Here is a 27041-nt window from a genome sequence, read left to right on the forward strand (position 1 = left end):
CAGGATTATGGAAGAAATAAGCTCAGATGGTAGTGTTTATCAACGGAATCCGACTTGATGGTTCAATTTCTGCCTGGACCTGTGTCTGAAAGGAGAACGTATGACTGCCCTAGGTACAGACGTAGGAAAGGACGGACATTCTCCGTGCATAGGGGGGTATCGGTCTTCTCCCCGTTCATACGACAAGGTGGGACCGCGGGGTTCAGAAGAATACACTTATAATGATGAGGGGTCCAACATGGTGTGGTACAATCAAGCAACACACAATGGCTACAGAGACATTCACCCTAAACACTGGAGCTAAGATCCCCGCCGTGGGATTTGGAACGTGGAAAGCTGGCCCTGGCGAGGCTGCCGCTGCTGTCCAGGCAGCATTTGAAGCCGGATATCGCCATTTTGTATGTTCCAACTCTCATTTGATTGCTTAGCAGAACTGACGCGGTCTAGGATTGTGCTCCTCTATGTATGTTTCTTCAGTGTTCATGAGGTATGCGTGCTAACCAAGCTAGATGGAAACGAGGCAGAAATCGGCCAGGTGTTCAAGAATACCAAAGTCCCTCGATCCGAGTACTTTGTAACTACAAAGCTGTACTTTCTCCCAAATACTCACGTAAGAAGCCACCACTAACTGGGTTTGCAGCTGGTCCTCCGACCACCGCCGCGTTGAAAGCGCACTGGACAAGTCCCTCCGCGACCTAAACCTCGACTATGTCGACCTCTACCTCATGCACTGGCCAGTCGCGCTAGACCCGTCTCCAAACGACGAAAACTACGGCAAGGAAGATCGCGCGGTGCACGCAGCGGGGTGGGATTTCTGCGACACCTGGCGCGAGATGGAGAAGTTGCTGGCTACAGGAAAAGTCAAGGCGATCGGAGTCGCCAATTTCTCCACCGTGAATCTAACAAAACTGCTTGAGACTGCAAAAGTTGTGCCCGCCGTCAATCAAACGGAGATTCAACCACTGCTGCCGCAGAATAAATTGAATGCGTTCTGTGCCGAAAAAGGGGATCCATCAGACGGCGTTTGGGCCGCTTGGTGGCTCGGGAAGTACCCTGCATCAGCATCCGGATATTGTGGCGATTGCGAACAAGAGGGGTGCCGAGACGGGCAATGTTATGCTGAGTTGGGGGATTCAGAAGGGGTGGAGTGTTATTCCAAAGAGTACAAATCCGGTGCGTATTGCGAATAATCTCAAGAACTTTGTGATGGATGCTGCGGAGCTGCACGCTATGGATAGGCTGGCATTGCCCAAGGGGAAGAGGTTCAATCGGCCTAACTGGGGGGGCTGTTATTTTTCACGATGATGAGGACGTTGAGTTGGATTAGTTGCTTTCCATGTAATCTATCAACTGGATCTCTTTATTTGTCCATATTGCGTGATGAACGCCGGATGGCAAGGATTGGCTGTGCAGTTCCTACAACCTTAATACTGTCCTAATCTACAATCTCTCAACCCTACATGCACTCTCATTCCCTTCAAATCGAGTCTTGGAAACGGCAGAAAGAAGTCATGAGTCAACTCAACATCAGTGATATCGGTTTCGTACAGCTCAAAGTCGAAGAATGGGAAAAATGCCGCAAATGCCAGGTAGAGCTCGCACCAGGCAAGGCTTGTCAACATGTATTAGAACATGCCTCTTCATATGGATATAAAGGTAACTTGCTTCAGGCCCAGAGAATACCGCTAGAGAGGGGTTCCGTTTTTCGGTCCTTGGACTGCCAGGCAAAACCCGGTATGTATATTTACAAATGTACGATTGGTTCTTTTGTTCCCTTGCAATATATACCTAGGGTACTAAGTGCGATTTCCAAATTGCCCAATATCAAGACAATAGAAGTTCCAGAGAGATGAAACTGTTCAAAGGTTTTTAATCTTCGCTTTATTTCGGGCATCACACACATTGTATCACCAAATACCAAAATTTGGTCTGTCCTATATCAAATCTGCCTGATATAACGAGGCCGGCTACTCTCGGAGGCCGGTAGCATTCCGGCCTCCGAACGCTAGGGAAGTTAAAATCTGGGCTTATCGTCCAATCAGAAGGCGGCATATGGGGATCTGCGCTTGGCAGCGCATGAACTATAGAGCATACATCATGACTTGAGTAGACGACATTGGCCATTTATCCGTAATAAACCATCAATGAATGGCCGATTTTTTTATTATAAGCATTTTTAAGCACCTTGTTTGGCATCCGCCACCACCATCTTCCATCAAATCCCAGGGAAAGCGGTCAAACCGCCTATCAAAGCCGCTGCCGTATTGGGACTAGTGCCATCCCGTGACTGTTCTCTGCCCTCTCTAACTGGGCAATTGTATAGTTCATGAGGACGTCGAGATGAAGGTCAAAATATCTTATTCTGGCAGAAAATACTCATATAAAGTGCCTCCAGTGCCGTTTAACATAGATAAAGCCAATTTCAATCATGTAGCACCTGATGTCACCGGATCCACGCTATCTTCTATTCTCTTTCGTAATGAGGACTTGAGGCCGGAATTGTTACCGGCCTCAAAGTATTATAAGAATCTGCTCCTCACCCGCCCAAAATCTCACAATCCCAATTCTCTATTCATCTCAAAAAGTCTTCTGGCTTCTTTCTCATCTTTTTTTACCCATCTTCCCTGCTCCTTAGGCTCTTGACTTGGTCTTTGACCTTCTCCTTTGGCCTTTGGCTTATACATCTACACTCTGCCTTATACTACCCCAACACATCCTGTGTTCACACACCCCTATATCATAGGCTTATAGTATTTATCATTCTCCTGGTTCATCTCATCTCATCATGACTCGAACCCAAGTGCCCTACCCTTCCCCTACTACCCTGAAGCGGTTCCCTCATATCCATGATGACCCTTCATCCATCTCCCACTCCCTAGACCCTTTCACCATCACCACCAAGACAGGGTTCCTGCCCTATGAGACTGCCCCAGTTGAGCTGCCAGAGGCTTTCAGTGCCCTGCTGTCTCTGGTCAACCGCCTCCCTGTCGTTAGGCTCGATGGGAAGCCCGGTCTGTTGGCTACCTATGAACTTGGCCCTGCTGTCAAGGCTGAGCTTACCGACCTGACTGACGAGGTTGAAAAGCTGGTTCTTCCCGACGGCTCTCCTGATCGTTTCACCATTGCGGCGGTCTTCCGTGACTATACCTTCCTGGCCTCGTCTTACCTGCTCGAGCCTTGCTGGGAGCACTGGAACAAGGACCCAGAAGGTGGCTATGGACTTGGTCGTGATGTCTTGCCCCAGTCTGTTGCTCGTCCTATGTACCGCTGTGCTGAGATGTAAGTCTTCTATCGTCTTCTACTTCCTTACTTCCTTGTCCATCTTGTGGTTCATATTGATACACATCTTAATCATGTAACAACAATATAACTAACAGCCATCCCTAGCCTGAACCTGCCACCTTTCATGTCTTACGCTGCTTCTTATGCTCTGTTCAACTACACCGTCGCCGACCCTGCCAAGGGTCTGAGCGAGTACTCGAACCTCCGTCTGATCCGCTCCTTCGAGAGAGGTCTCGACCCTAAGAGCTCCGAGGCAGGCTTCATCCTGACCCACGTCGACATGGTCAAGGAGACTGGCCCGCTCGTTGCAGGTGTCTTGAAGGTCGTTGATTCCCTTGAGCAGCATGCCTCCCGACAGGAGATCAACGACGGATACCGAGAGATCCTAAAGTCGATGGAGAAAATTGAAGCATCCATGGAAGGTATGTAACCCTAATCACCCGAATAATCCGATCCCCTAGATCTTCTAACCTGACCTTGAAATAGATATGTGGGGCAACTCCAAGCCATCGGAGTACCTTTCCTTCCGTGTCTTCATCTTCGGCATCACCAACCAATCCATGTTCCCGAACGGTGTGGTTTATGAAGGCTGCGAAGACAACAAGCCTCTCTACTTCCGCGGTGAGAGTGGTGCCAACGACAGCATCGTAAGTAACCAAATTTAACCAACCTTGCAAAGAACAACCACAACTGACCGAACCCAGATCCCCCTCCTAGACCACCTCTGCGAGATTCCCATGCCGGAAACACCCCTCACCAAAATCCTCCACGAATTCCGCGCCTATCGCCCCCTCCCCCACCGCGAATTCCTAACCTACATCCGCGAAAAGTCCGAAGAAATCGGCGTCCAGAAATACTCCATCCAAGACTCCGAGACCGCTGTCCTCTTCCTGCGCACGCTGAACCACATCCGCAGTTTCCGCTGGCGACACTGGCTGTTCGCGCGTGAGTATATCATTCGTCGCACGCCCCACCCTACCGCTACTGGTGGTAGTCCCATTGTTACTGTGAGTGAAGTCCCATTTCTCTGCTGTGTGTGTCAATGTGCTAATTGTTTGGTTATAGTGGCTTCCGAATCAGCTCTCCGCTGTTATGGAGCTCATGATCAAGGTCTATGATGATAACCTTGCGCCAAAGGATGGTGTGGCTGTTGTCGGTAATGAGGATCTTATTGCCTCGCACAGGAAGCAGGTTGAGCCTATGATGGAGCTTGTGCGTGATCAAAAGGAGAAGTTGGCTAAGGAGGTTGAGCGGTGGTGTCAGGAACGGGGGGTTTAGATAGCTGGTTTCCTGTCCTTGGTTCTTTTGAGTAAAATGATTTTGATGCTGTTTTAGTCTTTGGCTCGCATTCGTAGCACTTGTCATATTTGAATTGATGTGTTTTTGGACATTCACTGCAGTTTCATTGCTATGACTGATGTTATGATTGTAAGACCGTGTTATCTTCTATTCTCGTGTGTGTAACTGTCCGAAGGTATCTTGACTGCCGATTCAAACCGATGTCTCACACGCTCAGGCTATATTCCCGCTTTCCGGGTACGAAATTCCAGTTACAAGACTGTGATTCTTAGGTAGCAATCTCGGGAGAATTAGACATATTTCGCATCAGTTGATGCGCGTGCAGGGGTCTGTACTAGATGGTTCTCCTCCACGTTCCCAAGAGGGAGTTTTAACCCGCAACGCTATTACAAGAAATAATGAGGATGAATAAGGCAGGCTCGAGATCAATCTCATGTTCATATCAAATACCGTTCCCATGCAAGTCCTGGTGTCTTTGCTCATATCTCGTCATTGTATTGTACAAGGGTGATGCCTGGGCGATTTCTTATACCAAAACGCCGGAAAAGAAGTTTATGCCCAAGGCGCTGCTGCTGTCAAGCACTAAGTGACGATCTTGAGGCCCATTTGTCGTCCATAGTCGATGGCATCACGAGACACACCGTCACATCCTTTAATGATTAAAACGTCGAGTTTCTCAACGACTGATTCTTCGGTCCGGGCATCCGCAAACATGCGAATGGTGCAACCAGTAATTCTCGTTTGCGACAAGTCAAGGATTTTCAGATTTGGCAATACTGCCGACAGATTTCCGACGCCCCAGTCGTCCATACCAGCCATACAGGCGACTCCCACATCAGTTAATTCTTTCAATTCTGGATTCGCTCCGTCGGAATCGTTAAGAATATTAATGAAGTCTTCGCTGTTGATCTTGTGGCAAAAATTCACGTGAAGGGTTCGGAGGGGAGCCTTGGAATGGAGTAGGAATAGGGACAGCGTGGAGTGGTTGACCCATGGTGTGTCGTTGAATATCAGTGTCTTCAAGTTTGGAAGTTCGTTCTCGCCCGGTGTCAACATATTTCCACCAAGATGAGGAGCCTCGATGGACCCGGAAAACAAGCGAAGAGACTCAAGGCTGGCTGGAAGGATTGAATAGAAATTATGTTGGACAGCCGCGCCCCGAAGATCTAGTATGCGGAGCGGCGGAAGATGTTCCTCCTCTTGCACCGGATCAAACCGGTATGATTGTGCACGCGCGGGATCCCAGACCAGCCCCAACTCCTCTAAGTTGGGATACGCGGACTGAGTTGTGTTAGCAGAAGGCCTAGATATCAAATCCAGAGAAAGCTTACCGATCCCAGCCCCGGAAGTACATCCGGGAAGCTCAAGCCTTGAGGATTTTCTTGTGAAGACGCAATAGTTAGACTCTTCATATTTGGGAGATGCTGAGGCCAGGGCCAGGGTCCTCTGGTAGGATTATCCCAAACACGGAGAAAAGAAGCTTTCTCGAGTTTCGAGAGGGCTGATAAAATACTCCCAACACAAGCATGTGAAAGGCTGATGTCTGCTCCACAAACGATACTCCTCAGATGTTGAAAATCTTTGATTTTCAGGTAGAATTCTTTAGGTTGGTTATGAGGAACCATCAACTCCAAGTGCTCTAGTTGAGGGCATCTGCTTAACATGTCAAGCACCTTAGGCGTAGTAGAGGGCACAAGATTTGAAATGGTGGCACGGGTCAGTTGTGCTCGGGATCGATGGATGTAGTTTCGGACAGATGTCCAAGGTACACGAGATCTAGCTCCAGTGAGGTCAACATGCATCCAGAGGGTGGACAGTCCGCCTATGAATCGGTTCCATCCTTTACAGACGCGTAGGATTGCCCTATGTGATGTCATAAGCTAGTGAATTTCAGAAGTGAGGATTGGACGCTTACACGATCTGTTTGAAGGAGAAGCGCCGAAGCGTGAGTTCTGCAATCTCTAGTGGCAGGGTCGTAAATGGGTCGCGCCTGTTTCCTCCTGCCAGCTTATCCTGCAGTTTCTTGTTCAACTGCGTGAGGACCTGGATATGGTTAGCAAGAGAAAAGGAAGAGTAAGAGATAATACGGAAAGAATAGGTCCAAGGAATTGGCCACGAGACTGAAAAGAAGAAAAAGGAAGAAAGAAAGACTTGCATTGCGGCCTGGGTGATCGGCTGGAATTTTCTGGAGGGCATATTCGTAGATGTCTCGGGCCTTGTCAAAGTTCCCATCTAGACACAGGACCTTGGCCAAGCGCAGGTATCCCTATTTCCAAAAGTCAGCCATGAATCCACAATTGGGAAGAAGCCTTCAGGTGGATACATACACGGTCGTCATTGGGTGCAAGCTTGACCATAGCTCTGGCATCAGCGCGGGCCTGGCTGTACAGTTTCAACTTGCAATATGTGGCCGCGCGGTTATCCAGAACGCCAGTATCCTCATTGTTTGCCGCCAATGCCTGGATGTAGGATGATTAGTATATGTTGCCACGGGACAAACACGGTAGGGCGTATTTTGTACCTGGGTGAAGGACTCGATGGCGCCTTGGAGATCGCCAACTTTGTAGGCATTTTGGCCTGCTTGCTGAAGAGCAGCGGCTTTCTCTATGTCAGCTTTCTTTTTGGACGTTACTCCGCGTACTATACGCGTACCTGATCTTGAAGCCATGTTGAAGACAGATGCAAAGGCGGTTGACGAGAATCAAGTAGTGGGGCAGGAACGAGTGTTTAACGCCACGCAAGGGACAAATCAGATATGGGGATTGGGTGATAGCTTATACCCACGCATTCTGTAAATGCCAACGCACTATGCTACCTTCAGGATATCATTCAGTTGCTTCTGGGTAGCAAGTTTGGCTCTTTTTGATTTCGATAAATGAATATCTTAATGTGGATATCTTCATAGGAAGATTCGACGAAAGTATTAAATTCAATTGGAGAGCTTGACGCATCGCGATACAATTCCGCAAATAAAGCGGGCAGAATCACACCTCTTCTCTCACCGTCCACAGAACTGCTCACTTGGTACAAAGAGTCCCCCGTACTTGCCGTGTTTACTTTCTTCCCCATTCGGCATTCGGAGTTATCTGCATCGACAATAAAAGCGATCGCTGCCATGGAGTCGCATAACCTGCAGGCAGCTTCGACATATGTCAACAACATTTTGCTGGCAAGGGGCTTGCTGAAAGGTGGTCGCGCTATCGATTTTGCTCACCCGGAAAATGAAGATGGAGGGATAGACGGCACCATGGCTCGTGTGATCAACTTGGTCAACGACTTAGTGTTGAGACGAGATGTGCGTCTCCTGCACTGTGATATGGCTTGGCTAGCGACTGACAAACTTTAGCGCGAGTCCGAACACCGCGAGAGCTTATCTACCACTATTCGCACGCTGCAAGCCACCGAGACGGAGCAGACCACGGAGATCGTATGTCATCACCTTACTTACGTCGCACAGCGCGCTAACCTTGGTATCTTGTGCAGGGGAAATTGAAAACAAAGACGTCCGAGTTGACCCGCTCGCTAGCTCTGGCAGAGGCGCAGGAGCGCACGCTGAAGTCCAACATGTCCAGTGCCGAAGCGAACATCCGAAATTTCAAGGAACAAGTCCAACGCATGAAGAGCACCGTCCAACAAGTCCGAGCACAATGCGCCAACGATATTCGCAAGCGGGATCTGGAAATGCAGAAGCTCAAATCGCATTTGGCTGAGAGACAACGGGGCAAGCGCGAGGGTCTGAGTGTGACTACTATTAACATCAACCCTGCGTCAGACCGATCACGTCTTCTGGCTAGCGGTGGAGAAAGAGTAAATGACCCTGGATATAGCTTGAAGCAGGAAACGACCGAATTCTTGACCGAGTTATGTCAGCATCTCAGTGATGAGAATGATACCTTGATTGAACTTGCGCGAAATACTGTCCAAACTTTGAAGGATCTACAAGGCTTGACGCAGGCTGAAAATGGGACTGGCGAGAATGAGCAACCGAACATGGCTATGAGCGTAGGAGCTCATAAGTCTTCTTCAGGGCCGGTTACTTCACTTCCAACCTCGTGTGAAGAACTATCCGTTCAAATGGAAGCAGTGCTAGAGCATCTACGGACACTACTTACCAATCCTTCATTCGTGCCTCTAGAGGAGGTTGAGGTGAGAGACGAGGAGATCAAAAGACTGCGTGAAGGCTGGGTGAAGATGGAATCCCGGTGGAAGCAGGCAGTTACCATGATGAGTGGGTGGCAGCGCCGTCTTGCAGATGGAGGAGATTCTATCCAAGCGGATGAATTGAAGCGCGGAATGAATCTCGATCTCAGCATTAATTCGACCGAGGACACGAGCATGCAAAGCGTGCCTGAGTCCAATCCCATCCCGACAATCCTGGAGGACCAAGATGAGGAGGAAGATATGAGCGAACGAGAGGAGAAATCACCAGACCCCGAGATGCTCAATCCTCCGAAGATGAGGTCCAAGATTCGCAAGGTACCCGAGCGACCCGATCGCGTTCTGAGGGAACGCAGTGAAAATACCATAACAAAGCGTCCCCGGAAGGTCTCGTTCACGCCAGGCTTACAAGGCTCACCATGCGTGGACGCTACCGACGACGATACCCTCAAGATTAAAGCCTACAAGACCGAGACTGTGACTCGCAGGCCACCCAGGCGAAGGACCGACACAAAGGAACCCCATCAGGTATGCAACGAGAACTTTCCCAGGAAATTCCCCCAGAGATTCCCAGGAGATTCCCAATGAGATCGCGAGGACTAATTCGCCATGCAGCTCAAGCCCAACGAGTCGCTAAGCGTACACCAAAAACTGGCCGCCGTCGAAGACGAGGCCCGCGCCGCTCAAAGCGAGCAAAAGGAGCGCGAATCACGAAAGAGAAGCCGACCCGAGAAGGCTTCTAGGCCAGCAAGCCGGCGTCGGAGTACTCTCACCGCTGATGAGCTCGACGATCTGATGGGTGTGGCACGGTGAAAGATTAATTGATACCCCCCACTAGTCTGTACTGTACATACTTTCAGCGAGTGCATGTAAATATGGAGTCACTTTTGCATAATCGCATACGATTGACATGAATCTAATAATGTATTACTATTTCGGAGTGGGAAAAACGGACCTCGGTAACTTTGCCTTTGGCTTCTCCGCATCATATGCCGAGCTTCCAAGCTTGTTTCTTTCGCGCACGCGCATTTTCCTTAAATATACCTTAAAGCGTTATTCTGAGGTCTCTAATTTCACATACCGCAGGAACGTACGGAAACGTTTCCAATTACCCAATTCCCAATTCCATCCCTCAGCACAACACATACCTCGGGATATCTCCACATCGCAAGCACTATCACCAAACTATGTCCTCTCCCACAGGACCAGACACCTTCAAAGGCTGGGTCGCCCATGACGCCAAAAGCCCCCTAACATACACAACCTACGCTCCGAAAACATTCACGCCCACCGACGTGGAAATTTCCATCTCCCACTGTGGCATCTGCGGCACCGACATCCACACCTTACGCTCAGGCTGGGGTCCAGCCGACTACCCATGCGTAGTCGGTCATGAGATAATCGGAACAGTAACACGCCTCGGTAGCGCCGTCTCATCCCAGCCCAACCCCAACGGAATCCGCCTCGGAGACCGCGTCGGCGTCGGCGCACAAAGTGACGCCTGCCTACGCGCAGACTGCGAAGCCTGCGCCGACGGCGAGGAAAGCTACTGCACCCGCATGACAGGCACGTATAACGGACGGTACAGCGACAAGTCAAAGTCGTATGGCGGCTTTGCCGAGAAGTGGCGTGGTCCTGCGCATTTCGTGTTCCGGATTCCGGATTCACTACCCTCGGCTGAGGCGGCGCCGTTGCTGTGTGCGGGTGTTACTGTTTTTGCACCGATGAGGAAGTATGGGGTTGGACCTGGGAAGACAGTGGGGATTATTGGGGTCGGAGGGTTGGGACATTTGGGGATTTTGTTTGCTAGGGCGCTTGGGGCGGATCGTGTTGTTGCTATTTCACGCTCGTCTGGGAAGAAGGCGGATGCTGTTGGTGGGCTTGGGGCTGATGGGTTTATTGCCACGGGTGAGGAGAAGGGGTGGGCGAAGAAATACTCGCGCTCGCTTGATGTTATATTGTGTACGGTTTCAGCACATGATATGCCCTTCGCGCAGTATTTGAGACTGCTTAAGCGGGATGGGACTTTTGTGCAGGTTGGGGCGCCGGAGGATGCGTTGCCACCGCTTATGGCTTGGAGTCTTATTCAGAAGGGTGTTAAGGTCACTGGGTCGAATATTGGTTCCCCGAGTGATATTCGGGCTATGTTGGCTCTGGCTGCGGAGAAGAGGGTCTTGCCTTGGATTCAGAAGAGGGATATGGTGGATGTTAATCAGGCGCTAGTTGATATGCATGAGGGGAAGGCGAGATATCGGTATGTACTGCAAAATGGGAATGAGCAGGCGAAGTTGTAGGTTTGGGTATATTAAAAATATATTAGCCCTTTTACAACATATTCCGTATGAGATCTGCAGTGTGTACCTTGGTCTATATCCACTTTGAACATTTACCTCCAGGTATCCACTTGATAAAAAATTAAGAATTAGGCTTTCGTATCGCGTACCTTATTCCCGATTAGGTCTAGCGGATATCCACCATTCCATATCGGGGTAGCAATACGAAAAGTGCATGTATACGAACTCTCCTTTCCATATAACCACGAATTCATTTCCAATGGTTGCCTGGATCCCGTTTTAGATCTAGAGAAAATTCTGAATTAGCACATATATAAGAGTGGTCTTTAGTTTTGTTTTCCAAGTCATCGATTCAATCCAACCTGGCCTTGTCTCCTATTTACTCAATCTACAGTCAAGATGTCTTCTTCCCACCCCGGCTGGACCGCCTATGAATACTACCCCTCGATGGGCGCTGCAGTAGTATTCGTAATCTGCTTTGCAATTGTCACTTTAATGCACACATATCATTTGTTCCGCACGAGAACATGGTTCTTCATCCCGCTCGTGATCGGTGGATACTGTAAGTATCAACTTATACCCATATCCAAGCAGACTCCAGTCTTCTCCGGTACTAATACTAATACCCTCCCAGTCGAGCTAGTTGGATATATCGGCCGCGCCATGTCATCGAAGGAATCACCCGATTGGACCATCGGACCCTATGTTATGCAGAGCACGTTGCTGCTTGTTGCCCCGGCGCTGTTCGCAGCCAGTATCTACATGGAATTGGGTCGGATCATTGTTATGGTCAAGGGGAGCAGCTTTCATTGATTCGGGTTGGCTGGATGACCAAGATATTCGTCGCGGGTGATGTGTTGAGTTTCTTGATGCAGGCTTCTGGTATGCTTCTTTCACCCCTTTGTTTATTCTTCACAATCGGTTGAAATCGATGGGCTCTTTCTAAAATCAATGCTAATACTCCAACAGGTGCGGGAATCATGGTCACCGGCACAAGCTCCGCCGACCCGTCATCCTCCGCAAGCACCGGTCAGAACGTTATCATCGGCGGCCTCATCGTGCAAATTGTCTTCTTCGGCTTCTTCCTGATCAGTGCCGTCATCTTCCAGCGGCGCATGGGCTCTCACTCCGGAGCTCGTGCGGTAGCGGACGAGTACCCATGGCGCAAGCATATGTGGGCGTTGCACTCGTCCAGTATCCTCATTCTCATTCGGTCAATCGTTCGTGTTGTCGAGTACGTCCAGGGCACACATGGTTATCTCATGGAGCATGAGGTTTTCATTTATGTATTTGATGGATTGTTGATGTTTGCCATGATGGTCATTTTCGTGATCATCCACCCTAGTGAAGTGAACTATCTTCTGGGGGGGGAAGAGTCGTAACGGCTATGGGTGGGTTGAAGGTCATGGAGGGCTCGAGCGCAGTCTAGCGAGCTATGATGAGGATTTGTTGCGATAATTGTGGGAATATGCGGTGGAGATTCGAATTGTTTTCTTTTGATTAGGTAGAATTTCTTCTGTGGTTTCGGCGCTTTGGACTTGGGTATATGAATAAATATGAACATAGTAAGGAAATTTCAAGAGTTAACCTGTTCCAGAAAGTTAACGCCGAGAATCTCTTTCATTGCCCACTCGATCAGCGGCCTCCACTGGTCGTCCAAAATTGCCCACACGGCCTTGGAGACCCTGACACACCACTCGCCAAAGCACCAGCGATCCTTCGAATAGTGCAAAAGCACGCCATACTGCGCCAACAAAACCAGTGCAAAGGGATCTCGTTCAAGCAGCAACTCCATAAACCGAGGATGCAAGCGGATCGCCCATCTCCCGACAATCGTAGTCGACCTCATCCCGCTGTAGCACCAACTGAGCATTTCCTCCAGATTGGAAATGGACCCTTCGTAAACCTGCAGCGCATGGTTCGGATCCCGCGCCCCGCACTCTTCGTTCGCCTCGCGCAGTTGTTTGAGCATAGCACTCGCGTCGTCAGGAATCGGGCCCTGAACCTCCTCAACCTGCAAAATCGGACCGAAAGGAGTGTTCACTAGAAAATTCCAGTCCCGTGGCGCACGAATAACCTGTTGCACGCCACGTGTCAAAATCAGAACCTGGTACAAATCGTCGACACAGGACCACGGATCCTGCGCGTCCGGCGTATGCGGGAATGCAAACGTGTAGATAACCACAATACCCGCAAAAGCAAACATCGCCTTGGCATTACTCTCATTCACGTCACCCAGCAGCTCCCGGAACAGCGCCAGCGCTTGATTCTGGTGCGCGACGGCGCGATTGAGATACGACGCTCGACGGGTCGGCTCCGGCCCTGTTCGAGCGAGATGCAGCGAGGACAGGGCCAAGATGCCGTGCATTAAAATGGATGCGAGAGCGCCTCTTCGGGCACCAAGTTACGCCAGATTGGATCAGTGCGCTCGTTGCGTGACAGTGTCTGGAACGTTGTATTGCACCACTGCATCATCAGCTCCAGGTCGTTGAGGTTCAGTGCAGGCCCAGCTGAGGTTGCGGCATTTTGGCTGCCCAGTTGGCTCAGGATTCCAAGGGAGTCTGCTGTCCCCGTTCCTGCGGTTGAACTTGAGGGCGAACGAAGTCCCGATGCTGGTTCGCCTGCCTGTCCGCTGTCGGACCCTTCGTTTGTCCACAATAGAGAGGTTGACGACCCGTACTCGCATTCAGAATGGCGGTTGGCACAGTTGGTGCAGAATGGCCGGGCTTCGTCGCACTATGATCGGATGAGTGTGCTACCCTTTTTTAATTTTTTTTCTCTTCTTTTCCCTTGATTCGTACCTTCACTCGTCTTCTTTTACATTCTTTGCAGCCGTGGCGAGATTTCCGATGTGGTCGTCGGAGCGCCATATTCATGTTATTGGATTGCCATAGTTCGGAAGAAGAAAAAACCGGAGGCTCTAGATTTTTTTTAGGGCTGTCTTTCCCTCAAGGGCAGGCAACAGGATTCGAGAGAACCTTCCGGGTGCCGTGGACCCCGGACCTCGACAGTATAGGATTATGTAACAAAACCCTGTCGATCAAACATCAAAAAAGGCTTGTCCAATCTGGAACATTGTCTTACTTGCACTGCCTCGTTTAGTTTTGGACATTTGGAGCGAGCCTTTGGTTTAACCGTCAATCTAGGTACGCCTGGTTTACTTGGTACAAAGTACTGTGTATCGTTAAAACAAATTAAAGAAATTTAAGAGAACGTGGCACTTGCGCCAAGGGTATAGCTAAAATAACACTAATTAAACGGTACGTCTCACCCTTCATCTTTCTCGTGGCCTCGTCATTGTGCGGTATACAGAAACGCCATCGGTGAAACCCAAGTCTTGGCTAACAACCTCCCCCCCACCCCCACCTGCAGAAGCACCCGACAACGCCGTGGTCTGGTTGGTGCGCCTGCCCTTCTCAATCAAGGAAATCCCCGAGATTAGTGCCATAAGGGAGAAACGCGGCCCCAGATTCGAGTATATGTCCAAGTAACCGGTTGTTTTGGAGAAGATGCCGCCGGAGGAAAAGACCGCCACCACAGTCTGGCTGGTCTCCTCGACTAGTTTATAGTTTTCAGAACCACTGCCAAGCGAGTGGGTTCGTTTCCAGGTGAAAGTTTGCTTGGCGCCGTCGTCCAGCTGCATGCGGAACCAATATGTGCGCTTCGTAAAGCCTTTCTTGTGCAGGTATTCCCAATCCATTCTGTTGGGCCGTTCCGGGTCTCCAAGACCGATCTCGCAGTCTGAGGAGAAGTGCCGGAACTTACACACTCCCGCAATGGGCCCATTGGAGTCGGGGCTGCGGTGGAAAGTAAGATCCGGCTTTCCTGGTGTGAAGGAGGAGTTGGCCACGTGGAAGAGGTGTGTTTTGTTTGTTGTGCTGACATCGTAGTTGTGGCGCCAGAAGCTGTGGGTGATGAGATACTGGGCGGCTGGATTCATGATGGATGTGGTAATTTGATAATAGTGTAATCCGGTGTGGATTTTGGATTATTTCCCTTGAACTCGGGACCAGTGAGTTCATTATATATCTTAGTTCTCAGATCCATTAGAGGCTCAGCCCTATTCAAACAAGTTAATTGGGAGCCATTTTTGCAAGGCTGAGCTCACTAAGTGTGCCCTTCGAGCCTCCAGGCAATCAGATGCATCCATCGGGTTTGACCCCCAACTGCTGAGCCCTCCAAGGCTGTCAGGCGATGCTGGCAGTGCATGGCTACGAGCCAATCAAGTTTTGGCCCCTAAATTGCGCCACGTGATCTTATCCCGCATTTGGCCTGATCTTCGAGGCTCCAACAAAGCTAGTCTGAGTAAGCAATTACACGTGACTGATAGTGAAGTAATATCACATGATCTGGTTTATGATGCCTGGTTGCCTGATAATTTCCGCCGTCGCGTCGAAGCGGAAAGTGAAGGGCAAGAAAAACAAGCAAATCTGGAGAAGAGGAAGCTTCTCCGACAAACAATCAACTGCATCGACCTTCTTCGCTGCTTGTCGAATTACGCTTTATCGATTGAGATTGATTTTTGTTCCATCTAACAGTTCTTAGAGCTGTTGCGGCCCAAAACTTGCATCCTCTGATGCCGTCAAGCCGTCTCTTCTCATTCTAATCAACCCACCCACGATGTCGTTCCAAGTACCCTACGAGTCCAGTCCACCTGAGACACCGGAGAAAGACCGCTCGCGCAGCCTCTGGAGCAATATCTCGACAACTCCTGCTGGCCCGCCACCATCCACTGCGGGCTCATTCATACCGCATTCTACATCCAACATAAACGGTGGTTCGCGCATCAACTCCTTCTCCAGAAACGATAGCGCATTCTCCGCAAACCAGAATTCCTTTTCAAGAAATGACTTCTCCAACTCTGTCTTTACCAAGTCCGGTAACATCAATACAAATGACAGCATCTTCGGGTCATCCTTTGGATCGACAGATTATGCCATGCCCAAGCAGACCAAAGCTTCTTCCGCTAAGCTTACAGGAAACTCCAGTCTCCGTTTCGGTGTGCCGAATGGAGGCGGATTTGGAGATTCGATGAATTTCGGACAGTCCAATGGGTTTGCCTCGTCGCAACTGAGTGACTTTAACGAAGAGCAAGAAGACCAGATGGAACCGGAGGAAGAGGAAGTCGAAGAGGAGGAGGAAGCTGAAGAAGAATTGGACCTAAGCACCCAGGACCGGTCCAAGAACTTCAACTTCTTAGACTCGGCTTTCGGAAACCCCTTCGAATCCCAGCCCTCCATGGGTGCACAGCGCAAACCGATCTATTCGAATCCAAGCGATGCTAAGCGACCGAAGCTTGACGAAAATTGGGCGCATCAGTCGGCTCTCCGCAACACCAACCTGGCCCCCAAAAAGCCGTCCGCGATGCCATCCATTCTTCACAACCTTGCTGCCAGATCCCGCATTGCCCTTGTTAAAGAGCCAAGTGAGATGATTCTCAAAACGGAGGATGCCCTGGGAAAACTTTCAGACGAGCTCAAAGCCGCGGAATTCAAACATGTCGATTTCGATGCTGTACTGGCCAATGTATCAAAGGAATTGGCGGACAGTTGGCAGGCTTGCGCTAATGAAAGTGGGCTTGACCGGCCCTACGGCGTCCATTCTGGTATTGGGCCCGGGGAGCAGGCTCCCGATCTCGCGAAAGCTACCTTCTTGGCTTCGTTGCTGCTCCAAATCCACCACCCTTCTCGGGAAGCACCTTCGACTGCCAACATCAACCCCATGCGCACCGGCGCTGCCGGTATGGTGAAAGCCATGACGAGACCCCCCGTTCTTAAGCCCCTGCCACAGGTTTTGCTTGACTGGCTCAGTGAAAACCACGCATCGCAGACCAAGGATCTCCAAGCATTGAAATATGTGGAACCGAACCCGACCGCATCCTCAAACTTCTGGGATATTATCATTGCTTCCGTGCTGCGTGGTCGCCTGGCTGATGCCGCGGATGTTCTCCGTTCCGCAGACTTCAACTACGCCCGGTCAGCATTGGAGGATGGACTCCCACAGCCTGGCTACCGCGGCGCACAGCTGCAAAATATCCAGCGATGCGTCAACAAGGCTCTTCAAATTCTTGAATCATGCCCTGGAACCCAATCTGAAGACTGGGAGATCACCGGTCTTGATTGGTCTCAGTACCGGAAACGGGTCCTTTCAGCTGTCACTGATCTGGAGGAATTCGCTGAGGGAGAGGAGCGAGATGAATCGATTGTGCCGGTTCCAGAAAATCGCTTCCAGGCCATCAATTTTGGATTGTCCACTTTTAACCCAAGTAACGCCAACAAGAACCCAATCTCATTCGCTCAATCGGCTCGTATGGCAGAGAGCCGTGTTCCATGGTCAATTTATCAGAGCTTGAGATCTATCTACCGAATTATCCTGGGCGACCCGTCTGCCGTCAAGAGCAAGTCTCAGGACTGGGTGGAAGCAACCATCGCATTGACAGCATGGTGGGATGGTGAGGATGACACCGGTTCCACTATGGATTTCGGTGCTACCTCATCCAGCGACAACTTCCATGATTTCTTGCGCTCGCGCGGCCCAAACAAACGCGCTCGTGCTGTTGATCGCAACATGCGTGGCGCCTACCTTGACCGCCTCGAACTAGCCTTTAGCCATACTACCAGCGATGGGTCCGACAACGCTGATTTCCGACCTAATACGCTCAGCAGCATGGAAGTCGGCCTCGCATCTGTCTTCGAAGGCAATGTGCAGGGCGTATTGGAGTTGGTACAGTCATGGTCACTTTGCATAGCTGCCGCTGTGGCAGAAGTTGCCAGCCTAGGAGGCTGGTTTGAGTCCGGAAGCAGCCAAAAGACGCTCCCTGGCCTCTCTGAGAATGATCTTATGGTTCTTTCGTACGGGCAGGATAACAAATCCCCGGCCCGCCATTTGCACAAGGACGATATTCTCCGCAGTTACGCATTTGGACTGTATGACCGACCCGTTATCGAGAACGAGCACAGCTCCCGTGAAGGCTGGGAGCTGGCTATTGAGGTATTGAGCCGCTTTGACGATGCGACCCAGATGAAGAAGGCCGTGTCCGAGATCGTGGATAAGCTTCCTTTGGAAAGCTCTGATCAGTTGGACAAACTAGTGGTTCTCTGCTCGGAGCTTGAGCTGGAGGATCAAGGGCGTCGGGTATCTGAGGTGAGTGGTAGAAGGGAATTGCTTTTGACTATCTGACCATATGCTAACTTTACTGACAGCGATTCGGCGACATGTTGACCTCGAAATCCGAAAACTTCGGTCTGGCGCTCGTCTGCTATGCTCGTGCCCAGAGTCGACGCAAGGTCAAGTCAGTTGTCGACCTTTTGATTTCTTACAGCTTGGTTCAATCACGCGCATACCCTGCGACGGCCGATCTCGATGAACAACTGCGTTCTTTGATGAAGGAACCCAAAGCATGCCTGTCATCCATCGCACAAGTCGACGAAGAAGCCGCTCGGATTCTCCAGTTCTATCTCAGTGGTTACGCGACACTGCGTCGGTTCTATGAGATTCGCGACGAAGAATTCGAACTGCAAGAGGGCCAGCGACCACGTTACAAGCCGTTGGCTCGGCGACGTGCCGCAGCGCAGGCTCTTGCGGCTGTCATTGGGAGTGCGGCGGATAATATTTACGGAGGTCTCTACGACCCGGACCGTGATTCCGCTGTGCAGGTGGATGGACTGCTGGCTCTGCTGGGTGAAGCCTGTGCGTTTTTAAACCGTGCGTCTCCCAATCTAACCACGTCAACACCTTTCTCCGATACTAACCTCGAACTAGAACCCACTGCAGTCCTCTCCGTGTCCCAACAGTTCACCATCCTCTCTGCAATCGAGGACCTGCAGACCGTCACGCCCCGTGTGTACGCACAGTGCGAGGAATGTTTCCGCTCTACCCTACTCGAATACCAATCATCAACTCGCGGAGGATCAGATGGGCCCCCCCTCCCCCGCGCGCTATTGAAGAAATCCGTGTCCAATTTCTCCGCCTCCAGCTTCGCCTTCATCGGCAACGACATGCTCGAGTCAGCGCGCGCACGCTCTGGTTCAGGATCCGGCCCTACCTCTGTAGGCAGCTCAGGCGTCCTGGTGCCCGCGCCAGGTGACAAAGCCCGCGCCGATCGGGGATGGGATTGGCGGGCCGGCCTTCCCGAGACCGCCAAGGGCGAGGATATCCTCCAAATGCTTCGATTGGGATTAGCTCGCGGGTTGAGTCATGGCGCGATGGGATCAATCTGAAATTATGGAGTTAGAGTACGAGGGAGGCCTAGTTTTGAAAATGGGGTTTAATCCGGGAAATGAATTTAGCTTAGCCTTGCACACACATATCTGCTTGTTCAGGACCCTTTGTCTTTGTGACAGGCGCTGTACGATATCAGACTTACTACGCTACTTAATCCTTTTAGAGCCTGCATCGAGGTTTTCTGCATATACTGTCGAGTGTATCTGTCCACGGGTAGTATGACTCGTTATCCCTGCCTCTGACCCAAAACGGCAATAATCCCAATGGGTTCGAGCCCTCAGCCCTACGGCCTCTGACGGATATCCCACGAGCTATACCCCTTGCAAGGGAAAAACATAGCGATTAGCGTCAAACTAAACCCAAAAGAAAAACCGGTTCTCGCAGGGCCCCTAGGCAACTCTGTTAGTATTAGCGTCAGCAGCTGAATTCGGGCGCCTAATCCGCTCCACCCGAACATCCAACTCAAAATGTCACCGCTTGAATGCGACAGATTCCAACAGAAAAGATAACATTTGTATGGAGATGTAGTAATTGATATGCGGTGAACAGATCACAGCCCTATATCCATTGCGCCGCAGTCCCGAGGAAGTGACAGGGCTGTGTTAAGAGGCTCTGACTCAAAGACGCCCGGATATCCACCTGGGCACTTTGGAGTCACGATCGACATCAATCCAACCAGTCACACGGCGATCCGGTATTCCCAAATTCGGTATTAATCCTATTTGCTAACCTTGGAAATATTCTGTGGCTGCACAGCCTGTGGCTCACCGACTGGACTGGATGGGCTTCACCATGCGTTCACCGCATAAGGTTTACTTCCTCACTTGTAGATCATTTTGCTGTCACTGTTCGTGTCATGATGAGAGTTTGTAGTCAGATTGCACATTCCAGCTGAGGATGGGACTGGACTCTGGTCTTTTACTGTGTATCACCCCCACTATCCTACATAGTCAGTGCATACAGCATAGAGGGGTAAATGGATACTCTGCTAGGCTCGACCCATGCAGATTCGTGGAGATCCACGTTGATACCCAGTACCGATTGACTCGGTGGGGTAAACTGGAATCAAATGGAGTAACTATTCACACTATTCACACTAATTTCTCTTCAGGCTTGTTAACTGGGCGCGCCCTGTTTGGTTTCTGCCTGGGGCTACAACCCATAGGGCTGACGGATCTACCGTTCTATTATAATAAAATTATATTATATTCCATTTTATATTCTATTCCGGTATTGTTTTCCATATGGTTATATCGGTTCGATAATCGCATATATAACCCACACTCCCTCTATAACCCCCTCTGGCAACCCAGTCACTCCCTCTAATTCCGTTTCGGGTCATTGTTTCGTGGGACAGCGTTTCTTTCTATACTCCGTTCTATTTCTATTCTCTACTTCTACTTCTACTTCTTCTCCTTCTACTCATTCAATCGGCTGGTTCGCTTTCTCTTCGAATCTCGAATAACCCAAACCATACTTCAATCACCACCAATCCATTACCCCAGACATAATACCGTACGCAAAATGTGTTACAAAGTCGTCGAACGCTATTCCGTCTGCAAATGTCTCTACTTTGAACACTCGATCGATCCATGCTCTGCTTATGGACAGCGCGGCCATACAGTACAGGAAAAGACCGTCCTAGTTGGGTATGCCTGTGACAGACACTCGGGACGCGGGTTATATGCTGTTTCGCCTGGTGCGAGGCGGTGGTCTGATTCTGGGTATGGGAGTCTGGATTTGAGTGGGAGTGAGGATGAATGTGAGAGTGAGAACGCGTATATGGCTGTGCCATTATGATTTCGGAGGTGTTTCTGCATATGTCGTTTCGGTTTGTTCTTTCTCTCTTGTTTGAATCTGTGTGTGGAATAGGTTCTTCGGCTTATTGTCAACACTGGTGTGGGGAATTGCTGCCGGAGACTTGGTGGGTTCTTTCTGCATTCTCTTCTCTGCACTTCGTTGTTTTGGTCTTTGCAATGCTGTGGTCGTTGCTCCTAGAGAGCGGACTGCTTTGTGGAACATGGATTGATTCCACTCTCTGAATGTTATTCAACCCGGTGTTGGGTACCGCAAAGCCTTGGAACAGAGAGTGCAGGGTGAAGGTGCAAACGAGGAGTGACGAAGGATGTGTGAGATGATGTGGTATGTGAGACTATGCGGTACGGATGATGGGCCAACGCAGGACCATGAGGTTGAAGATGTAATGCATTGTGGGCGTTTCTTTTGTCATTGAATGTGTCTGTCGCTAGGGGACTGGTTCCTTGTAACAAGCAATAGTAATCCATTGCATTCTTTCGGTGATCTATTGACAAACCACAAAACCTGTCTGAGCAGTTGAAAGGAATCAAAGCTATATTAGATGTAACGACGCCCCGAGCCGCGATAGAATTGGCACAGGGTGGTTTTATCGAGGGAGGGCAAATGGCTGTCCAGTTGGAAACACTTCTCGTTATGTAGGTACGTCAAATAGTCAAATCTCAATTGAACCTACACATCAGTGCATATATTACTAACACATCAATTAACATCAAGGTTGGCTTGCCCTAGCAAGATCATATCGAGTAGATAACAAGGGGTAGAGTTTAATATAGGTGTACCAGTGAACGTGTGGATATTGAACTACACACCTTTACAAGGGAGCACTCTAGCTATGTGCCAATATACTCTACATTCCATAGTCTACTGTCATGTAAACCACATACTAGATCTTTATACGGAGTATGTATCAGTTCATTCAATTCCTGCTGAGGAGCGAAGTCAACCTCTTCATGAATTCAAGACCGGAGGTCGACAAAGATCTTGGAAATATTCACATTCGCCGGTCGGAACGGATACAAAACCTCCCCCGACTCATCTTTCTCTTCAAACGTCGTCGTGTGAAACTGACTGATGATAGTCCCCTTGAACGGTGCCGGCGGGTTAGACCACACCTTCTGCACAGCGGGAGAGATGCTCTCGATCTGGATACCGCGGAACCCTTCAGCAGCCGAACGTCTCATCATCTCTTCAGCGAGCAGCCTCATAAGCCCACAACCAGAATAAGAACGGACGGTGTTGGTCGCGTTGCGCATCAGGACCTGTCCGCGCGCAGTAGGCTTCCACGAAGCAGGATCGCGCTGGTCACGCTCCTCGAGGGCGCGGTAAACCGTTTCAAACAAGGGCAGTTTTTCTATCAGAGGTATGATCTGAGCCATGTCCAACTCGTCGATGCCATCGTAGGCCATGGCAATTGAGACTAGAGGGAAATCCATCTGTTCTGCGAGATCGCTTTCGGTGGCATTCTCATCTTCCAGATTCCAGTAAAGCTTGCCTCCAGTGGCTGCAGACTCGGGTCGCTTGTATTGGTATTCCTTGTCGAAGATACCAAGGGACTTCCCGGAATCGATCTGGTGTTTCATTAGATAGTGCGAAGCCTGGAATGTCTGGTAGGCGCGCTGGGTTTTGTTCTCGGGATACACGACCGGCCAGAGTGGGAGTGGAATAAATTCGTATGAATGCAAATTGCGCGGGCCCATTCTTCGTGTTCTGGTCCGAGAACACGGATTTCGTACTGTGGTGGGAGAGATGTCATTTTGGTTTATGAAGTTGAGAATACATTAAATGAGGGGCACGACAAGACTATTAATACTTAGTGCAATTCTTAGTGCTTACTAGTTCTTCGCTGCAGTGTAACCGTTTCCTTTCCGGAGCTGACTAGGCAGCTATCCGACAAGGGGGTATTACGTTGATGTCTGAGATAGAAAAGGGTGACTCACTCATATATATTAGACCCTAGAGGCCCTTGTACGGCAAATAAAAAGAGGAAAACTTCTTATCAGGCATCATATGATCCATCAGGCCATCACAGTGGCTGAAGTTCCAGAGAGCCGATATTTCACAATTACCAACTAATAGCAATAATACTTTGGGACATCCATTAAGTGGTTCATCTGTGACGCATTGAAATGGGAGGTTGGAATGCTTCAACCGAACTAAGATCTCGTTAACTTCGACCGTTTCATCAAGTACACACTTCTCGATGTGAAAGGAAGAAACTCTTGGTATTCAAACTAGTAAAGTAGAGACCTTTTATAGAGGCCTGAAAAAGCAAACAAGCGCTCAGTCTGCCACCATAATAAGGTATCCATGTATGATGGGATGACCTTAATAACATTTTGCTGTCAAACTATTAACATCATATTCTTTTTGAGCCTCTGAATTGTGCAACTATATGGGACCCCATGTAGGATCTTATTGCGGTCTATAGAGTTCAAAATGTGAGGGGATCCTTGCTCAAAATCCCAAAGCAGACGAAAGAAGTGCCTATATACTTGTTAGATATTGCAACCTTTATAGTCCGGGAGCATTTGCAATTTGCCGTCTATTGCAACCTTATACTGACAAAAGCTGATATAATACAGCGAAAGTCATCAAGACTAAGACATACTAAGGTCAAAGGTTTAGTTTAAGATGTCACCTAAACCTGTATCTAAAGAGCCGTTAAATAGAGTTTGCTAGGTCAACGAAATACACATTCTACAAGCCATCTAGAACATTGAATGGCTATAGTGAAGGCCATCCAGTTGTCCTACTACTATATTGTCTAGGCTTTACAACATACTACGCTATGTAGCGTCAATTGATCCTATATCTATCAAAAAGCAATTCGAGTGACGAGCAATATGCACGTATACGCTCGTAGGGTTCTTTCTAGATTTTCCTTTTAGGTGAACATATTTTTGAGAATAAAGTAAATCATAGTCAATAATAGTAGAGCAAAAGAAGGGGCCCAGAGCTTTAATTTTGCTCAGGACGAGCTAAGTGAGTTAGCCTCGAGAATTGTCACCCCGTTCTCACTTCTCACACCCATATCACCCGCACTCGCTCCACAGTGCCGCTGAGAGATGCAGAAACAAGAACACAAAAACATACAACAGCATATCTAAGGCTGTAGCCACCTAGCGCTCACTATTCGGACGTGGGCGGCTCGCCGCTCTATTCAGGGCACTTGGGGCAGATATTCACCCACCTGAATATTCAGCCTATATAGCAAAAAGGTACATTTCTTATCATGACTAAAAAATCTATAAGTAAGTCTTGGCCGTAGGAGTAGAGAAGCAAATTGCCAAACCGTGCCTCCTATTGCTAGTTTATCATTTATACCTATAGGCCGTTATTCTGCCGGATATTAGAACCTATAGGGCTTTTCTCGAAGAGGTTATGAAACGAATAGACGGTCGGATCGAAGAAACGCCTATATCCGACACTAGACTTCGGCACAACCCACTGAGATCCTAGAAGCCCCATTCTTATTAGCACCGCTGGCCTCTATACGTTGCCCCTACGGGCCCGAATAGAGCCGCTTTGGCATATATGGACGTCTCAGTCCCCCGTATATAGTATTTAGCAGTTGGCATCCCCAGCTAATACGAATCATGCGATTCTTTCCGAATCACACTCCCCTAGTAGATATTCTTACTAGGAAAATCGATAACTTGGCTAATAACGCTATCTTCAGAGGTAGAGTGGACGGGGCGAAATAAGGCTATAGAGGCTGTCCGTATATATTACGATATATGACAAAATTCGATGTGTACAACAATGTATGGTATAGATGATAGATAGTTATTTAATTCTCTAACTAATTTAAAATAATAATTTTCGCTATTTTATAATCTATATGGACTCGGCTGACTAACAATAATATATATAGTTATAGAGCACGTCATTATGGCGCTTGGTACAGAACTACCCGTCACCAATCGATGGTGCCCCACCGGGTACACAGATGGGCCACCGAGAGCCAACCACCGCACCAGTGGTGTTTCCGCTGTACCCTCGGGATACAGAAAAACACATGGAGTGCAACCTTTGACACTCATGTAACCTGTGATCCCAGCCTGCTTGGGGTGACCTACGATGGTTACTTTCCGACTACGGGCGACTTGACTCAGATTTGCGCCCAGTCATGTTTCAAGTCTCTCAGTACATTGAATGCCCTCCAGAAACGCGCCTGCTCAAAACAAGATGTGTTGATTATCTCAGGGGAACATTATCCTGCGACCTTCACCATAGAGACCTTGCTCTGGACTTACAACTTTACTTGTCGTCAAGAGCCGACTACTGGCGATTTTTGCGCCCCTATATTTGATTCGTGGGCTGATGGAAACGCCCCCAACCAAAGTTGCTCCGACTGTGTGCTGGGAACTTACCAGGAACAGTTGAACTTTCCTTTAGGTTATGATGAAGATCAAGCGTCCAGTTTCTCATCCTTGACTTCGTCCTGCGGTGTAAGCAACTTCCCAGTAACTTCGCCTGCTCCTGCCACCGTCCATCAGAACATCACGGCAATACCCACTTCGACCGCCGGTGGGGCATCTAAGTCCTGCAGCAGTACTTACACGATTCAGGAAGGGGATGACTGTCATTCCATCAGTCGTTCGCAGCAGGTCTCCACTGCAGAAATGTTGTACTTCAATAACCTCGAAGCGGGCTGCGCCAACTTTCCTACAATGGGTACGAAACTGTGCATGCCTCACAAATGTAGCGTCTACACTGTCAAGACAGACGACACATGCTACAGTATCACAGATGCCCACAACAGCACATTCACTATGTCCCAATTGATATCCTGGAACGTCGACATCAACAGTGGCTGCGACAATCTCGAAATGCTTTCAGGCAACCAGATATGTGTCAGCTTCCCTGGCAATGCAAGTGCCCCCACCGTTACAGGGGCCCCTGCTAAACAGTCAATGCGAACATTTTCCTGCTATACCCCAGGTGCCACAGCTCGAGACGACAGCTGCTACGTGACCACCTACGCAACCTTGCCGCCATGGACCTGGAGCCCCGTCAATACCAAAACAAACATCAGTGCCGGGACGTCAAGCTCTATTCAGAGCTTCTCTTACTCGAGTATTCCTGTGACTCCCGTCCCGAGCTTCAGCACTTACTCTCCTTCCCATTACCCGGACCCAACTCCACGGCCGTTCCAAAAGGGCATGGTATCAGGTTGCACCAATTTCTGGATGGCTGAGGGTAAGAGTCCTTTGAGATCTAGATGCAAAATTTGACTTCACCTGATAATATCTCACAGCTAATGACTCTTGTATCGACCTTGCTCAGCGGTGGGGCATCCCAGTCAAAAGCATGTACGCCTGGAATCCAGCTTTAAAGGGTGACTGTTCCGGCCTGTAAGATTTTCCTCAATTCCTTTCCCCAGAACTTTCACTAAAATTTGGCGACAGTCAAGTGGGTGAGAATTATTGTATGAAACGAGACGAAAGCAGCGTTTCTGCCTCTCCCACTAATGCTAGCAGCAGCACGTCTGCCACTCAAAGTAACTCCGGCGGACCCCCGGGTCCAACCCAGACTGGAATCCCTGATGACTGCAACAAATGGGTGATGCAGAAGGACAATAACTATTGTCAAGATATGGCGGATCAAGCAGGAATTTCCCTGGATTGTCTCTACGAGATGAACCCCGCCCTCAACACGAAGAAGGGTGAATGTCAGGGGCTGTTGGCTGGAGAAGCATACTGCATCGGAACTACTTCCAACAAATGTAAATAATTAAATGTAGAGACAGTTGGTGACTTATTCTATCGCTGTATGAGTACGGAGCATAGAGTATTCGAGTTATGGGGCAACCCAACATCATGGTCTCAGCACATATTTAACCTAACCGTGTGAATGCTAGTCTAATGATGTATTCATGATAAAGATGAATTTTATGCCTTTTGCCTTCATGCACTGTATGGCAGATCTTCCTTTGCTCATGGAGCGTTTGTTGCTAGATCTTTC

General features: G+C 49.3%; 12 protein-coding genes across 12 annotated transcripts; 8 read left to right on the plus strand and 4 right to left on the minus strand.

The window, feature by feature from the left end:
• Positions 1–266: 266 nt before the first annotated feature.
• N7519_006392 (uncharacterized protein) lies at positions 267–1305 on the plus strand (the record flags this gene model as incomplete). Its single annotated transcript, XM_057293168.1, has 5 exons — positions 267–398; positions 448–463; positions 510–588; positions 641–938; positions 1006–1305. The coding sequence occupies 5 exons, from the start codon at positions 267–269 to the stop codon at positions 1303–1305; spliced, it is 825 nt and encodes a 274-aa protein (XP_057147979.1).
• Positions 1306–2785: 1480 nt separating this feature from the next.
• On the plus strand, positions 2786–4560 carry N7519_006393 (indoleamine 2,3-dioxygenase family protein; the record flags this gene model as incomplete). Its single annotated transcript, XM_057293169.1, has 5 exons — positions 2786–3279; positions 3388–3704; positions 3769–3929; positions 3987–4289; positions 4348–4560. The coding sequence occupies 5 exons, from the start codon at positions 2786–2788 to the stop codon at positions 4558–4560; spliced, it is 1488 nt and encodes a 495-aa protein (XP_057147980.1).
• A 603-nt stretch (positions 4561–5163) lies between these two features.
• On the minus strand, positions 5164–7249 carry N7519_006394 (Leucine Rich Repeat domain protein; the record flags this gene model as incomplete). The annotated part of the gene is made up of 6 exons (XM_057293170.1): positions 5164–5862; positions 5913–6444; positions 6497–6624; positions 6698–6847; positions 6909–7040; positions 7103–7249. The coding sequence occupies 6 exons, from the start codon at positions 7247–7249 to the stop codon at positions 5164–5166; spliced, it is 1788 nt and encodes a 595-aa protein (XP_057147981.1).
• A 447-nt stretch (positions 7250–7696) lies between these two features.
• N7519_006395 (uncharacterized protein) lies at positions 7697–9552 on the plus strand (the record flags this gene model as incomplete). Its single annotated transcript, XM_057293171.1, has 4 exons — positions 7697–7876; positions 7928–8008; positions 8065–9267; positions 9355–9552. 4 exons carry the CDS (start codon positions 7697–7699, stop codon positions 9550–9552), a joined length of 1662 nt encoding a protein of 553 aa, XP_057147982.1.
• Positions 9553–9926: 374 nt separating this feature from the next.
• On the plus strand, positions 9927–11033 carry N7519_006396 (NAD(P)-dependent alcohol dehydrogenase; the record flags this gene model as incomplete). The annotated part of the gene is made up of 1 exon (XM_057293172.1): positions 9927–11033. One exon carries the CDS (start codon positions 9927–9929, stop codon positions 11031–11033), a length of 1107 nt encoding a protein of 368 aa, XP_057147983.1.
• A 399-nt stretch (positions 11034–11432) lies between these two features.
• N7519_006397 (RTA1 domain-containing protein) lies at positions 11433–12415 on the plus strand (the record flags this gene model as incomplete). The annotated part of the gene is made up of 4 exons (XM_057293173.1): positions 11433–11595; positions 11668–11822; positions 11870–11915; positions 12003–12415. 4 exons carry the CDS (start codon positions 11433–11435, stop codon positions 12413–12415), a joined length of 777 nt encoding a protein of 258 aa, XP_057147984.1.
• A 194-nt stretch (positions 12416–12609) lies between these two features.
• Positions 12610–13903, minus strand: N7519_006398 (Zn(II)2Cys6 transcription factor domain-containing protein; the record flags this gene model as incomplete). The annotated part of the gene is made up of 3 exons (XM_057293174.1): positions 12610–13355; positions 13442–13769; positions 13835–13903. The coding sequence occupies 3 exons, from the start codon at positions 13901–13903 to the stop codon at positions 12610–12612; spliced, it is 1143 nt and encodes a 380-aa protein (XP_057147985.1).
• Positions 13904–14307: 404 nt separating this feature from the next.
• N7519_006399 (uncharacterized protein) lies at positions 14308–14973 on the minus strand (the record flags this gene model as incomplete). Its single annotated transcript, XM_057293175.1, has 1 exon — positions 14308–14973. The coding sequence occupies one exon, from the start codon at positions 14971–14973 to the stop codon at positions 14308–14310; it is 666 nt and encodes a 221-aa protein (XP_057147986.1).
• A 680-nt stretch (positions 14974–15653) lies between these two features.
• Positions 15654–19252, plus strand: N7519_006400 (putative nuclear pore complex subunit Nup85; the record flags this gene model as incomplete). Its single annotated transcript, XM_057293176.1, has 3 exons — positions 15654–18176; positions 18236–18737; positions 18795–19252. The coding sequence occupies 3 exons, from the start codon at positions 15654–15656 to the stop codon at positions 19250–19252; spliced, it is 3483 nt and encodes a 1160-aa protein (XP_057147987.1).
• A 1528-nt stretch (positions 19253–20780) lies between these two features.
• N7519_006401 (uncharacterized protein) lies at positions 20781–21056 on the plus strand (the record flags this gene model as incomplete). Its single annotated transcript, XM_057293177.1, has 1 exon — positions 20781–21056. The coding sequence occupies one exon, from the start codon at positions 20781–20783 to the stop codon at positions 21054–21056; it is 276 nt and encodes a 91-aa protein (XP_057147988.1).
• Positions 21057–22030: 974 nt separating this feature from the next.
• On the minus strand, positions 22031–22771 carry N7519_006402 (uncharacterized protein; the record flags this gene model as incomplete). The annotated part of the gene is made up of 1 exon (XM_057293178.1): positions 22031–22771. One exon carries the CDS (start codon positions 22769–22771, stop codon positions 22031–22033), a length of 741 nt encoding a protein of 246 aa, XP_057147989.1.
• A 2229-nt stretch (positions 22772–25000) lies between these two features.
• N7519_006403 (LysM peptidoglycan-binding domain-containing protein) lies at positions 25001–26810 on the plus strand (the record flags this gene model as incomplete). Its single annotated transcript, XM_057293179.1, has 3 exons — positions 25001–26276; positions 26335–26431; positions 26486–26810. The coding sequence occupies 3 exons, from the start codon at positions 25001–25003 to the stop codon at positions 26808–26810; spliced, it is 1698 nt and encodes a 565-aa protein (XP_057147990.1).
• Between the last annotated feature and the right edge of the window lie 231 nt (positions 26811–27041).

The sequence above is a fragment of the Penicillium mononematosum genome, assembly GCF_028829835.1.
Source record: "Penicillium mononematosum strain IBT 11891 chromosome Unknown utg000003l:1.0-8172316.0:1.0-8177699.0, whole genome shotgun sequence".
Lineage (NCBI taxonomy): Eukaryota > Fungi > Ascomycota > Eurotiomycetes > Eurotiales > Aspergillaceae > Penicillium > Penicillium mononematosum.